Source organism: Hoplias malabaricus, chromosome 8 (assembly GCF_029633855.1).
Source record: "Hoplias malabaricus isolate fHopMal1 chromosome 8, fHopMal1.hap1, whole genome shotgun sequence".
In the NCBI taxonomy this organism is placed as follows: domain Eukaryota; kingdom Metazoa; phylum Chordata; class Actinopteri; order Characiformes; family Erythrinidae; genus Hoplias; species Hoplias malabaricus.
In genome coordinates this window covers 31,568,112-31,582,029 of record NC_089807.1, presented here as the reverse complement: position 1 = coordinate 31,582,029, position 13,918 = coordinate 31,568,112, and the positions used below count along the sequence as shown (strand labels likewise).

The 13,918-nt window shown below is 40.3% G+C and overlaps 1 protein-coding gene across 5 annotated transcripts in view; it reads left to right on the top strand.

Annotated features, from left to right (window-relative positions):
• Positions 1-13,918, top strand: part of LOC136705161 (KH domain-containing RNA-binding protein QKI) — a 95,666-nt gene that overhangs the window by 21,842 nt on the left and 59,906 nt on the right. For all 5 annotated transcript variants that reach the window (XM_066678443.1, XM_066678446.1, XM_066678445.1 and 2 more), the window contains exon 2: positions 7,937-8,079. In XM_066678443.1, coding sequence (XP_066534540.1) covers positions 7,937-8,079 — 143 coding nt within the window. The remainder of the gene's footprint in view (positions 1-7,936; positions 8,080-13,918) is intronic.

Here is a 13,918-nt window from a genome sequence, read left to right as displayed (position 1 = left end):
GGCGTCCTCCTACAATCCCAAAACACATGTTGGTGGGAATCGGTTATGTGAAATTGTAGACACGTGTGTGTGTGTGTGTCTGAGACAGAGAGAGACTGGGTGAATGTCTGAAATTGTCCATAGTTGGGAGTGTGTGAGTGACTGGGTGAATGTGTGATGCCCAACAATGTGTACATGTTGTGTACATGGTGTGTCCCTGCCCTGCAACCAGGTGTTTACCAGTGTTTACAGGTGGGCTCATGACCCTCCATGACCCTGTCCAGGATGAAGTGGTTAAGGAAGATGAATGAATTAATTGATGCATTATTTCTAGGTCTGTCAAAAGTTCTGCAAATGTGTGACAGTGATCATGTTAAGGGCTTTGTACAGGAAGGTCATGTGTGTTTTTGAATCCTGTCTCTTTTCCTGAGGCTGAAATTTATTTGGAAGAGCAGATAAGAGAGCACATAAATTAATATGGAACATTTCTGTAATCATTTATAGTGTGTGTTCCGAAATGGAAGCTAAATTGCCACATTGGTTTCCACATGTTGCTCCAGGTTGCTTTTCTCCTATTCACTCGGATCTTTATTATCCACACTTACCCCATTTCCCCTGCCATTACAGACTGACCGCATTCCACATCAAACACGGTCACCTATTACATTGTTTGTGGCTGTGCTGCATTTTGATCCCTTGGTCGCTTTTCTCTCTCTCTCTCTCTCTCTCTCTTGCGCTCTCTCTCTCTCTCTCAATTCCACATAGTTTCCTTTTGTCTTCATCTTTTTTTTCCTATTGTCACTGAATCTTTTCTATTTTTTTTTTTTTTTGGTCCTGTCTGTCCGCTTCACTGGCTCTCCCTTGACTCCACTGGCAGCCTCTCTCTGTCTTTCTCTTTCTCTCATTTTCTATCTGTCTCGCCCTCCCTCTACCTCTGCCTCTCTCCCTCTGTTGCTTCTCTCTGTCTTTCTCTTTCTCTCATTTTCTCTCTCTCTCTCTCTCTCTCTCTCTCTCTCACTCTACCTCTGTCGCTTCTCTCATTTTATCCACTCTAAACCTTTCCTCTCTCCTCTCTCCCTGTATTCTTTCTCTTGTGGCCCACATGTTAGCGTGGAGCTCCCTGTGAAGGAGTGAAGGTGATGCGGTCTTCTGTTTAGAAGATGGCACCCTCCGCCCCGCCGTCACATCCTGTGATGTGGCCGTCCCGAAGCTGCTGGAGCGGCTCGTCTCATCTGGGCCCAGCGCCAGCGATTCAGCAGCTGTTTCATTAATATTAAGATAACCCCCAGTGTCAGAAATTTGTCACATGTAATCTTGATGCAGTCAGCTGAGGAGAGGCTGGGTTTTGGCAGTGCTAAATTCTACAATTGAGGAAAGCTATGAATAGAGCTGGGCTCTCAGTGCAATTCAACGAAGTTCATATAAGGGTACATGATATATCAGCCGCCAGAGTTTGTGGACACCTGTTTGGCCGTTTCCTCTGAAGGTAAGGGTATTAATAGGGAGTTTGTCCCCCTTTACTGCACTAAAACCCTCTGCTATTCTGGGAGGGCTTTAAAATAGACGTTGGAACATTTCTATGGCGATTTCATGGCTTTCAGCCATGAGAACATTAGCGGTCGGGTACAGATGTTGGACAATTAGTTCTGGATCACATACAGCTCTCTCGTTCATCTCAAGGGTGTTAGATTGAGCTTCATCACCCCTGAGAACTCAGTGTCAGTGACACAAGTCCCAGTAGTGGGGGGGCATTCATGCCCTTCTAGCGTACACTTGGAACTGAGCATGATAAACCCATGTGCAGCTGCTCAGAGATTCTATTTTGATTTATGTTTTTTATGGAGGTTATACAAACCACAAATAATACACCTGAGCTAAATAAAGTGTTTTTTATTATTATACATATTTTTTGGGAATGGTGTAATTTGACAAGCTATTCTTAGTTAGTTTACGCATTTTTATAAGCATAAATCAGATTGATGGGGTATGTCCCCTGTGAGATTAACAGAAATACTGGGGTTTTTGATCAACAAACTAAACAGACAACTGGGATAAATCAATGGATAGTGTTAGGAGTCTATAGAGATTTTGTTAGACTTACAGAGCAGCCCTTAGGTCCTGCTTCGTGGCTGTTGAGGCTTGTTCCCTCAGAGCTGGGACTAATAGTATGTGATGCTGACAAAGGCGAGGCCAATCGCAGGAGATTCGCAAGGCAGATTGTGTCCTGGTGACAGGGAAATTAATCTGGCCGTATTGATTGAGGCTTTGCTGGGCTGTGCAGGACTGTCCCAGCCTCTCGAGAGATGAGCAGATCAGAAGAGACAGCAAAGACTTGTTGCAGAATTTTTTTTTCTTCAAAAACACTAACACTGTGTATTAGATGCCTTTATGTCTAATTTTTATTGATATCTTTTTGATCGAATAACATCAGGGCTACTCAAATATGAATCTTAGAGGTCCACGCACCGAACTCTTTCGGTGCTCGAGGAGAAGTCAGTGGACGTCAAATGAGCGAGACGAATGAATGCGTATTTTTTAGTGAATTCATCATTATACAAGCAGCTTTCACGGTCGATTTTCTTTGTACACAGCAATTTTAATTGCTGTGTTAGTCAGGACATGACATTTGCCTTCTTTTTTATTTGTTAAGCGACTTTTGATAAACATATATCAATGTGTGGAACATTCAACCGTTGATGGACTAAATCATGAAAGAATAACACACAGAACTTAGATGGAGTGCGACCAGTGGTCCAGACCCAGACCACTGTCCTCCTACTGAAAAGCACTGACTTGTATGGTCACATTACACAGTGTGATCTGATATTTGTTGAAGTCAGAATATACAATAAAGATCTTATCGTGATAAATATATGACATGAGAATTACACTATGTCCTGCTTGAGTCATTTCAAATGAATTAAAACTTTTGGTTTTTAAACATGTGACTTATCCTTGGGCACGTTTTGAACAAGACTTTGGTAGAACGAGTCAAAGCTATGACATCTTCCACCATGGATCTTGTCACATTACATTGTCAAAGACCAACTCAGAATTAATTCACGATTTGTGATTTCTGTCGGTGACAGTGTTTTGCTGTAAAGCTAAGACTTCCCTGTGGCTGTAACATTCAGCCGCGTGTATGTGTTAATTTATTTATTATTATTTATTTTATTTTTTTTTGTATATGTGTCTTTATGATGGTGTCAGACTTTGTGGCATATGTGCGCAGGTGGCTGCTGCGTGCTCACTAGTGCAGCTAGTCTAGCCCTGCAGGCCAGCGCAGGGAAAAAGTGATTGAATTCAGAGGGCAAGAAAGCTGACAAATCACTAAAAACCGCCCTTAAAAGGCCATAATAACATCTTTCATAAATCACTTCTGACAGTTTAATCATCCTCAGGTCTGGGGCCTCGTCTGACCAGCCGGACAGCACTCCCCAATCGGCCCAAAGAACACAACCTTAAGTACACCGTCCGTCCAGTCCTATTTAAACCCCAGATTCTCAGACTGCATGGAGAACCTTTTGGGGTTTGTTACAGAAATGAAAGCTGATCAAATGCAGATTTCAGAAGAAGGTATTTTTAAGCGACATGTTTGCTGAGATGATCCAAAGTATCCAAAATATTCTTTGGAAGGTTTGATTTATTTTTTTCCAAAATTGGAGTGTCTATTAATGCACCAGTTCATTTTCCAAGCATATAACTTGCTACGTCATTGTCTGCTCTTTGAACTAGCTTTTAACACACCTGTATTTAAAAACATGTTATTCAGGTTAGTTTTTTTATTTTGGCGTGTGTACATGTGCTGAGGTTTCTCATAGCCGTTAGCAGTCTGCTGTCTGACAGGCAGAGAGTGCAACGGTGAAAAAGCAACAGCTAAGTATGGGTGTAATAACTGGAGCTGCAGTATCCCAGAGAGTGAGGAGAATGAGGCTACATTCACAGGCGTCACGGCTGATGAAAGACTCCGTGTATCCTGTTCCCTGCGTGCAGCAGGCTAATCCTCAGCACCGCCGCTGTGTTGGAACTGTCGAGTGCCAGGAACCGGGGAGAATAGCAGCCTGTTGTATGCACCATGCAGATACAACCCAGCTCAAAGCTTGGGTGGAGTGGATTTACTGTTTTAGATCATTGTCACTAGGTATATATAGAACCAAGGTTAATTCCCTCTGTTACAGTTAGCAGTATAACATTGGTCACGGTGAGAGTCAACATATAGTGTTATTATGAAGCTTGGAATTATTAGAACAAGCTTGAAATGAAATAAGAGGCCTTAAATAACCCCAGTCCATCACCCTGTGTGTGTGCTAGTAGACCTTGTAGCCTCATTGCCTACCTTTATTGTATCTGAACTACGTGAATATTCAATAATCATCTCTAGATCTGCAATTGTTTGTGATCAAAGAAAACCAAACTTTTTCTATGTTGTTAACATTAAGAGTTATACATTTCATATACAACATTAAGTAGACCAGTGTTTCCCAAACGTTTCTGCAGTGCTCCCTTTTCTAGATATTTTCGAGCCCTCCCCCACAGACACACAGTTATATATATTTAGCTTCAATGTGTCACTGTAATTTATTATAAACATTGTAATTCATACAGTACCGCACCTTTTTTATTGAATTAAATCAAGTGATGTCATATTTACATGCATTACTTGCAAGTGGCATGCATTATTGCTGGTAAAATGTCAGTCATTTATTCATTTTACTCTTAAATAATTAATATACTAGGTAATTTTGCAAATACAGTCCCTACATTTCATGTACCGATATCAGTAGTTATACATGAGGTATCAGAAATCAGCATTCTCCTACAATATCTACTAGTTAGATTATTAGTAGGTTGTTCGGTTACAGAAATAATTAATAGTTCAGTGGCTGCTTTCAGGTCTTACATTGCCATAGAATTCCTGTTCCATCAGGTAATTGGATTTCTCAAGAGCTACTGTTGCAAAAGAGCATAAAGCACAGGGCTTCTTTTTTTCAGCTCTCGCACACTCTTTCACCACTCTGTCACCAGTGTAGCAGTGATATCCCTTATGTGGCGGCATGACTCCTCACACTGTCGTGCTGTGCGGCCGACCTGATGTGCCTGTCATATTTCTTGTCACCTTTCAAAGGAAGTTCTCTCCTACTGCCACTCTCTCTCACAGCTACGGCCTTGGATGTCACTTGGAAGGTATAAATCGCCATTGATAACAACGCGGCCGTCATTTAAGGCCATCAAAAGGCCTCTTTTAGGCTGCGATTTATTGAGATGAGCGGCAAGACACCATTTAATAGACGTTTAACCAAAGCACCTGTCCAAGGCATACTCAGACCACAGGCTGTGTATCTTCAAGAGAGGTTAGGTGGTGTGTGTTTTTTCACTGTGTTTTTGTGCGGTTGTTTTTGATCTTCCATTAGAGCATAGCTGTGCTGCTTATTGCCTATTACTAACCTTTCACATTTTCATTTACCTAGCTTGGGATGATGTATTTACCACTATGCATTCTGGGTTTTTTTGTGTGTTTAGTTTTTTCTGGGGGTCCCCATAAATAAAAGAGGACTTATGGAGGCTTTGGAATATGGATTGGAGAGGTCATGGAACTGGCAGGCATTTAAGTGTGTGTGTGTGTGGGTGTGTGTCTGCATGGGGGAGGCTTGTGTGTGTCAAGAGTATGTCTATGGCAGCGAGCCATCCCCATTGTAATTACATCTCTCCCTCCTCCTTGGTTTGCCCCTGAGAATTGCACCAGAGAATTCATCCTCCAGTAATAGAATTACACAACGCACGGCGGCGGCAGCTAGGGACCTGGATACTTAATGTCTTTTATGAAATATTAACAGAGTTGGTGGTTTTAATTATCTTTCCCACCTTATTAGAATGCTCTCTCTCTCTCTCTCTCTCTCTCTCTCTCTCTCTCTCATTCTGCCCCCCCTCGCTTCATTCCCTCACTTCTGCTTCTGCTCAAGGATAATATGGTTGGTTTAAGAAATGGAGAGTTATTGCTTCCTTCATTAAGTGACAGAAGGGATTGTGTGTAATTATAGGTATTATCCTTCCTCTGTCTTCCTTGGCTTTCCTGCCGTAGATCTCAGCAGCAGTGACAGAGTGTATCCTCTGAAGTCCCAGGAGTGTGTTTGTTAAAACGGAGATAGCTCTTGCGGCACCTTTGCAGCCCTCAGCCACATTGAGCTGAAGGACAGTGGTGCAGTGGAGAGACCTCTTCTTCAGCCCTTAAGGCGAAATGGGGCACTTTACTTTAGTAGCTTTCCTGCAGCATCATCTTAACCCAGCTTTTGTCGAACTGCCTAACAGTCCAGAGGGGTCTTTGGGTCTGACAGACGAAGTTACCTTCTAGAAATGTGCATTCGAGTTAACATTAACAATAGTTTTGTTGTTTGATGTTTGTCCCAGCTTAAAATATTCTTGTAATTAGTCTCGATTATTATTATATAATCCCCTGATCTGGACAATAATTACTGATCACAATGTTTCAATAACAATATCATTTTTATAAATATTCAATATTTAAGGCATCTCTCGCTGACTGATGTTCATTACAGAGTGCCGTCAGTTCACTGCACTCAATTTTAAAGTTGGTTTAAAAATATTAACATTGACAAAGAGGCTTATGTTTGATGGTGATGTCATGTTTCTTGTTTGTTTTTCTGTGGCTTTTATACTGTTCATATCAATATTGCAATTATATTGTATCAACCAAAATAAAGAAATATATCGTGATATAAATTTTGGCCATATTGTCCAGCCCTAACCTGATCGCTATAATTTTCACAGGCCTCAGTTATTTATTATGTAAATTATGTAAATAATGTTATATATTGCACTTCTGGTTAGATGCTAACTACATTTCATTGGTCCTGTACTTGTACTCTGGAAAATAGATTAGATTAGATTAGATTCAACTTTATTGTCATTGTGCAAAGTTATTTTTAAACATTTTGATTCAATTAAACAATTGTGATAATTAGGGATGCAGCCATATGATCATTCAGAGTTGTTGCTGGTATTTTGTGTTTCTGATGAAATGGCTAAATTTTGTGGCAACTTAAAATCTTTACTTCAGTTGTAAGATAATGTAACGAGATTGGAGGTTTCCTATTGGTCGATTTTTCATAGTAGTTTCACACAATCAAAAGCTATATTTTTCTGTGTTTAAATGATTGAGAAAAAATTACACTTTGGAAAAGAAATGTAGTTTTTTACATTAGCAATTTATACAATCCAGGAATTGTGAATGAAATCACATCATCAATATTCCAGTATTTTTTTGTCAATATGTCAGTATAACCTTAGTCTATGTTGAGGGTAACTGATCAACCAAAACTGCATGTTTATTATTAAAAGCAAACATTATCTATAGTTATCTAGGAACTGTATGAGAAATTGCACAAGATAAACCAGAAACCAGAGGCAAACTACCGCAGTTGTCAACAGGTGTTTGGGATAATGAGGGGCAGACTTCCAACGAGACAGCAGAGGGGAATCCCATGACAAACCTGCAGGATAATTATTCATTTTCAGCTACATTGCCACAGTCTCTACCCAGAGGTGTGATGATTCACTCAATGTTCAGTTCACAACCCTGGGTTCACAGTTAGAACAAAAGTCAAATGGAGAAAAATTATAATATTCATGGTGTGCACAACTTATGAACAACACTAGAGCTGCGAGGCGGGAAGGGAGATGATAGGATTGTTTTGGTTTTGGTTGGTGCTGATTGTTTGCAAACTCTAGTGTTCATTCAGTGAAGTTGCGTTACAGGTGGCGTATGGAGCAGTAGTAGATTGTTCGATCTTTAAAATGTACTGTCACTGTCAAAGCAGTTGTGACATGTAAAAAATTGAACAGCAAAAATGGAGACAAGGATTTATCCCGGCAGTGTTGCTATATTTTTTCTGATTGCCATGGATTAAAGAGTGTATGTGTTTTTGTGTGTTCATTGCAGAGATCAGCAGGGTAAGGAAGGACATGTACAACGACACGTTAAATGGCAGCACAGAGAAGAGGAGCTCGGAGCTGCCAGATGCTGTGGGTCCCATCGTTCAGCTCCAAGAGAAGCTCTATGTGCCTGTTAAAGAATACCCTGATGTGAGTATGAGCTCTTCAGTCTTTACACGCTTAAACATAAAGCTGCCAGGGTTGTTTAAAGCCACTTTAGGTTCTCTGAAATACTGGATCATTGGCTCGTTATTTTAATAAATGGGACATGTGAGTGTGAGATATATTTTTAAAGTTTAAAAAGCTCCACACAAAATAAAAGTTATGTTTTAATATTTGCTGGACTGCCTGCCAGGTCGGCTTAGAAGAGGCATTTTCACTGACTGACTGACTGACTCCTAATGTTGAAACCCGCATGCACGAGTAGGAGCTGTTAGTTCAGCCGTATTTCACAGAGAGAACTTAAGGTGGCACTATTACACCGTTGTTAGTTCAGCCATATTTTACATTCCAATTTGTGAACTAAATTTGGAACCATTCGGTGCGTTTCCATGGACATAAACTGGTTCGCGAACCAGAAATATTCGTTTCCAGCTGGAACCATGGAACAGTAGGTTCTTCAGCACGACCCGTGGCTAAATAATAGGAGATTAGACAGGAACATGCTTCGTTTGTGTGTGTTTCTGGGGCTGTGTTTGGCCATAGCCTCGGCACGGTGATGGTTAATTTACAAGCTCAGCAGGATGGCTCAGAACTCTGCAACATTTACACACGTATTATATCTCACAGAGAGAAGAGGACTGCTCAACTTGTCTTATTTCATGTGAGTGTGTGTTTTTGTGGTGGGGAGACATTTTGTGGCATTAGTGCGTTTTATAAAACTCCATACAGTTGCGCACAGCCATATTAAACTTCACATGCTTTACTCTAACCTGTTACAATGAATAAGTAAGTAATTTTAATTCTTAAAAACTAAATTATCTTGGTCTTCTTTGGTGGTAGATCATCTGGTATTTATTTTTAAATAAAATGAACAAGAAAAACACAGTGATATATATTATAACAAAACATCGTTTTCCTTTTTTCATTTCTGCATTTATTAGTCCTGCCCACCATGTTTTCTGTACAACACAATCAGATAATGAAAAACCACATGTAAACTAAGACATTGCTATGTAGCACCAAAGCTTCTCCAGGTCTTTCAATGAAAAGGGTATGTCAGAGACACCTCTGTGACAATGGCTATATGGCTAATGGCGGTCCGGGGAAAACTAGGCTTGCCTAGTTTCTCTTTGCTCTTGTCTTATTTACAGTTTTCTTTTCCACCATCTTCCCCAGAACAAAGCCATGAACGATTTAGGAAACCTGATTTTTAAGAATGTAGTGGAGTAGGCCTTCGCTCAGCACACATATACAGTGTTTCCATTTACAGTGTCAGTGGAGATTACAATTTGTGTAAGCATGCTATTTGCATTTCGCTGTTTTGCTATTTTTGAGGAAACTCAATCTGTATGCAGAAAATAGAAACCGAAGCTAGAGAGCCAAAAATTGTTTTGCTCATACCACACAATGAAAGCCGGGTGCTCCTGGATGTCAATAAAAGATTACTTTCCAAATAAATATTCATACACAGGCTCTTTGCTAAATCTTCATAAATAAGTAAATGGAATTGTAAATAACTCTGCGCAGCTGCATGCAGGATTGCCCTTATTTAATTACAGAGGCATACAAGTCAATGTAATCTAGTTTTCCCTGCATTAGGACATGGGCTCACGTCCAATGTATTGATTTCATTAAGAGAAACTTAAGTAGGGAGGTTTCCTACTATGTTTTGGTTCTTTTTATGGGGCCATTTAATCTGTTATGGACCAAACAGATGGATTGTCATAGGCACTTACTGCAAGCCTGAGACGTCTGGGCTTTCAAGCCTTTGGTTTTGTTATTGTTTACAGCGTCTGCTTTAGAGGATTTTGTCTTTCTGTCTCATTTGAAGCACGATTATCGTTTCAAGGCCATAGACTTTATTAACGCATCTCAGTAGACTGCATGCATGGCATCATTTAAGATTGATGGAAGGCTTGCAGTAGTAGAATTTAGTGGCTTTACAGTTTAAAATGGTAGCTCGTACCCGGTCTGTCTGTCTCCTTGACTGTGTTCTGCAGGGGTGACATTGAATTCTGCCTCTGCTTTTCCAGTTTGTGTCGAGTCAGGCGCACTCACCCGCGTCACCAGCTTTCCGGCGGTTAACAAATCTTTTAAGCAATCGCTGTCAGATCCGGCCGGTCTAAGCCTCGCAGCCCAGGGGAGCGCACCCAGCTCCGAGCTGATTGATCCCAATTAACTTGTTCCAGCTCTGCTTGATTCCTGCACGGCCAGCATTAATTGAGCCTCTTCAGCAGGGTCCCGAGTGCTGTTTGGAATCAGGACCCTCCATTTTGATGAAGTTTCCCATTTTAAATGGGCTGTTTATTTAGCTATATTTCCCAAAGGAAATGGCAGAAGCTCCAGAACTCACCAAATACTCCCCTGAGGCCCTCCTGCCACATCTGTTCGACCAGTTCCTGTGTTAACCACACTCAGAGAATTAGACATGAGTAAGAGTCATAAAAGAATACCTTGTGGAAAATAGGATCTTTCATCTTTATATGTTATGTGCTGAGAAGAACTAGAGCTGTCAATTAGTCTGTCGTCAAAACCTGTTTTCTAATTATTCAAGCTTTTCATGGAATCTAAATTTTGGGTTTTTTTTATGTTAATTATACATCGATCTCTATTACTTTAAGAGTTATTTTTTTAGCCTTTTTACATTCTGGTGATTATTACCAATTGATGTAGTTCTATATTAGAATTTAGATCATTATAGTCATACACTAAACAAAGGATCATCTCTTTGGACAAATACAAGTAAATGTATTTATATTCAAAATTTCATAATAATTCTGGATTTTTAAAATATCATTTATATTACTATAGGTAAGGGGAAAAACTGGAACAGCTCCACCATGATAGTCCCTATTTTTGTAGAAGAAAAAGTCCTGTTTGATTTAGTTTTGAGAACTCAGTTTATAATGCATAAAATGCCTGTAGCAATAACAGTATACTGGAGAGAGCTGCCTTATTTCAAATGCTGTTTAAGAGTGGAGGTCTTACAGTGAATGCTTTTTCCTGTTTTCCTGTGCAACTTTGAGAATCTTCTGCAGTCGGCACCAACTTCCACTGTTTTCTGAGTTGATGCAGTATGTTTAAAATATGTTAATTCAAATACTGCTAGGATTGTTCTGCCCTTTGTGTTACACCATCCATCTTCTCCATTCTATGGTGCATTGCAAAAGTTCACATTTAGTGGAGCTGCACTTGTCCTCTTGAGTGCTATGAGAGTTTTCTGGCTGTGCAAAAGGCCAGTGGGTGGGTGGGTGAGTGTATGTGTGTGTGTATATATGAGAGAGAGTGAGAAAGAGAGAGAGAGAATATGTGTGTGTGAAGGTTCTGGCTGTCCTTACTGCTCTGAAGGACATTCAGGATCATTATTAGTGAGCCTGGGTTCATTAGGAGGAATGAGAGATGAAATGATAGGCCTCAAATAACCCCCAGCCGAGAATAGAGTCCCAGGAGGTATAAGAGGTGTATATGTGTGTGTGTGTGTGTGCGTATTCTGCTAAACATAATTTAACTTTTTTTTTATGCAATCACCATTAACCATAAAGGTATGTCATACCCATCCTTAGATTTTTGTGTAGTCTATGGGAATGAATGGCAAATTCATAGACACCACATTGTACACTACCTAGCCCTGTGTCCTCTTAATTATATGGAAAGTAGCCATGATAAACTCTTTAACTGTGTGGGAGTGGCTGAACACCAACAACAATAATAGCAACTCATATTCATGCAGTAATTTTGAGAAGGGCCTTAACTAAGGCCGACACAGGAGTTAGCTGAATAACAGCATGAGAGATGAAGCTTAATCTTTGTAAAATGAAAAGGAAAAAAGTTGTAGTTCATTTTTAATTTGGTTTCTAAGACCATAAGTAAGCTATTATTGAAGAATGGAAATTGCAAATGTCATTTGAAACTTGATACCTTCTTTTTTTCATGCTGTTTTTAAACAGGTGGACAAGCAGTTGTCTCCATCACGAGGGCTGTTAACAAAGAAATTCAGTTCACTGAAGCTCAGGCATGAATTCAACAAATTAATTTGCAATCCAATGCCCCCAGATAAGTGACGTTTAGCAAGAAGAGAATGTTTTGGCAAATTTATATTGACCAAGAGTAAGCTTTGTGAATTTAAAGTGTGGATAATTTCTAAAAGCATTTCAAATACAAATCAGTGTAATTTGTTTAACATTTGTTTGATCTCTGCATGTGTGTGTGTGTGTGTTTTTTTTTTCATATGTTTGTGTCTTAACTAATAAATGAATATATATATATATATATATATATATTAGTTTTAATTTAGTCGTGTCCCAACCTTCAACTGGTAGTATATGATAAGCTGCAACTGTGCTAATTGCTTCAGACCCCCTCCAGAAAATCATTAACTATGCTATTAACCACTAAAACCATCACAGATTCTCTTGAAGACCCTCTAATTATCTCACCATAATAGTGGGTGAAAGGCTGGGGTGTGGGTGTGTGTATGTGTGCCTACACTTGGGCATCCTCATGTGCATCCTCCATGTGTCTTTGTGTAAATGCAGGGGTTCAGAATCTCCAATTATCTCTCCGTAGGTGGTCATTGGTATTTCCGAGTATGGAATAGGAGGGGGCTGATGGGTTTAAAGAAGAAAACGTACATGAGAGAGAGAGAGAGAGAGAGAGAGAGAGAGAGAGAGAGAGAGAGAGAGAGAGAGAGAGAGAGAGAGAGAAGATGATAACCAGCTGTGGGTGCGGAGTGGTGATGAATGTGAGGGTATGATGAGGTCAGGGAATCAGGGCATAAGAACAGTGGCCTGGTCTGTCTGATAAAAGACAGAGAACAAACTCATACACACCCTAGTGCCTCACACACTTGTCTCTGAGACAGGCATGCAGCCGCACGGAAATTAATTTGCTCCTTCAAACTCATGCAGTGGCGCTGCTCTCTTGGCAGCACACACCCCGTTCCAATTTGGTGAACAATATTATTAGACTGAGAAACGCAACAGAGCTACAGAACATCACTGCTCCCTGTAATCGTTACCATTCATTCACTGCTCATATCTGCACTTACTACTGGCTGGGAGAATGTGAGCATGTATAGGGGTCTTGTAATGTGTGTGTGTGTGTGTATAGCACTATATGTCTGAAAATAACTCAACACACAGTCTTTGATGTCCAAATAGCTGGCAACACAAGGGAGTACACGAGAGAAGTTTTTCTTGTACAGTATGTTTTGCCAGAGACAACTCAGCAGTCTAAAACATCCATTAAATTCATGTTATATTCATTTTTCAGGAGCTATTTCCAGGGAGTTAGACACACACTTGCATAAGAAAGGGAATTAAGTGAAAAAACACTTTTGTTTTCAAAACTGGAGTTCAAAGAATGATTAAGACGACCACCATCAAATAAACTTACCTTTTTTAATGGTCAGGAGAGAAACTCCACCAAGCTTCAATTCAGATCTGAAGGAAACCAGTAGGTTTTCTGTCCAACGAAGGTAAATAAAGCTCTTACAAATACTTCTCTTAGAGTCTACAGTGGGCCTGAGCTTTTAATTGTAGCCAGTGTGGTGAGGAGAGAGAAGGAGAGGGGAGAGGGTGAATGAGAGAATGCCGTCATCTATCATTCCTCCCTCAGTGTCCTTTTCTGGGTCACGCTCGTCGGCTGAGGAGATGAGCAGCTATCACTGATTATTAATCATTATAAGCATGCACGGCAGGATTGATTCCGCCTCAGTCCTCTCTTTGGCCTTGGTCATCGTTCAGCAAGCTCAGAAAGACAGGAGTGGGGACACAATGCATGTTTGTGAGCGAGTGTGCGCTTGTCAGTTTTTCAGTGTAAGGGATTG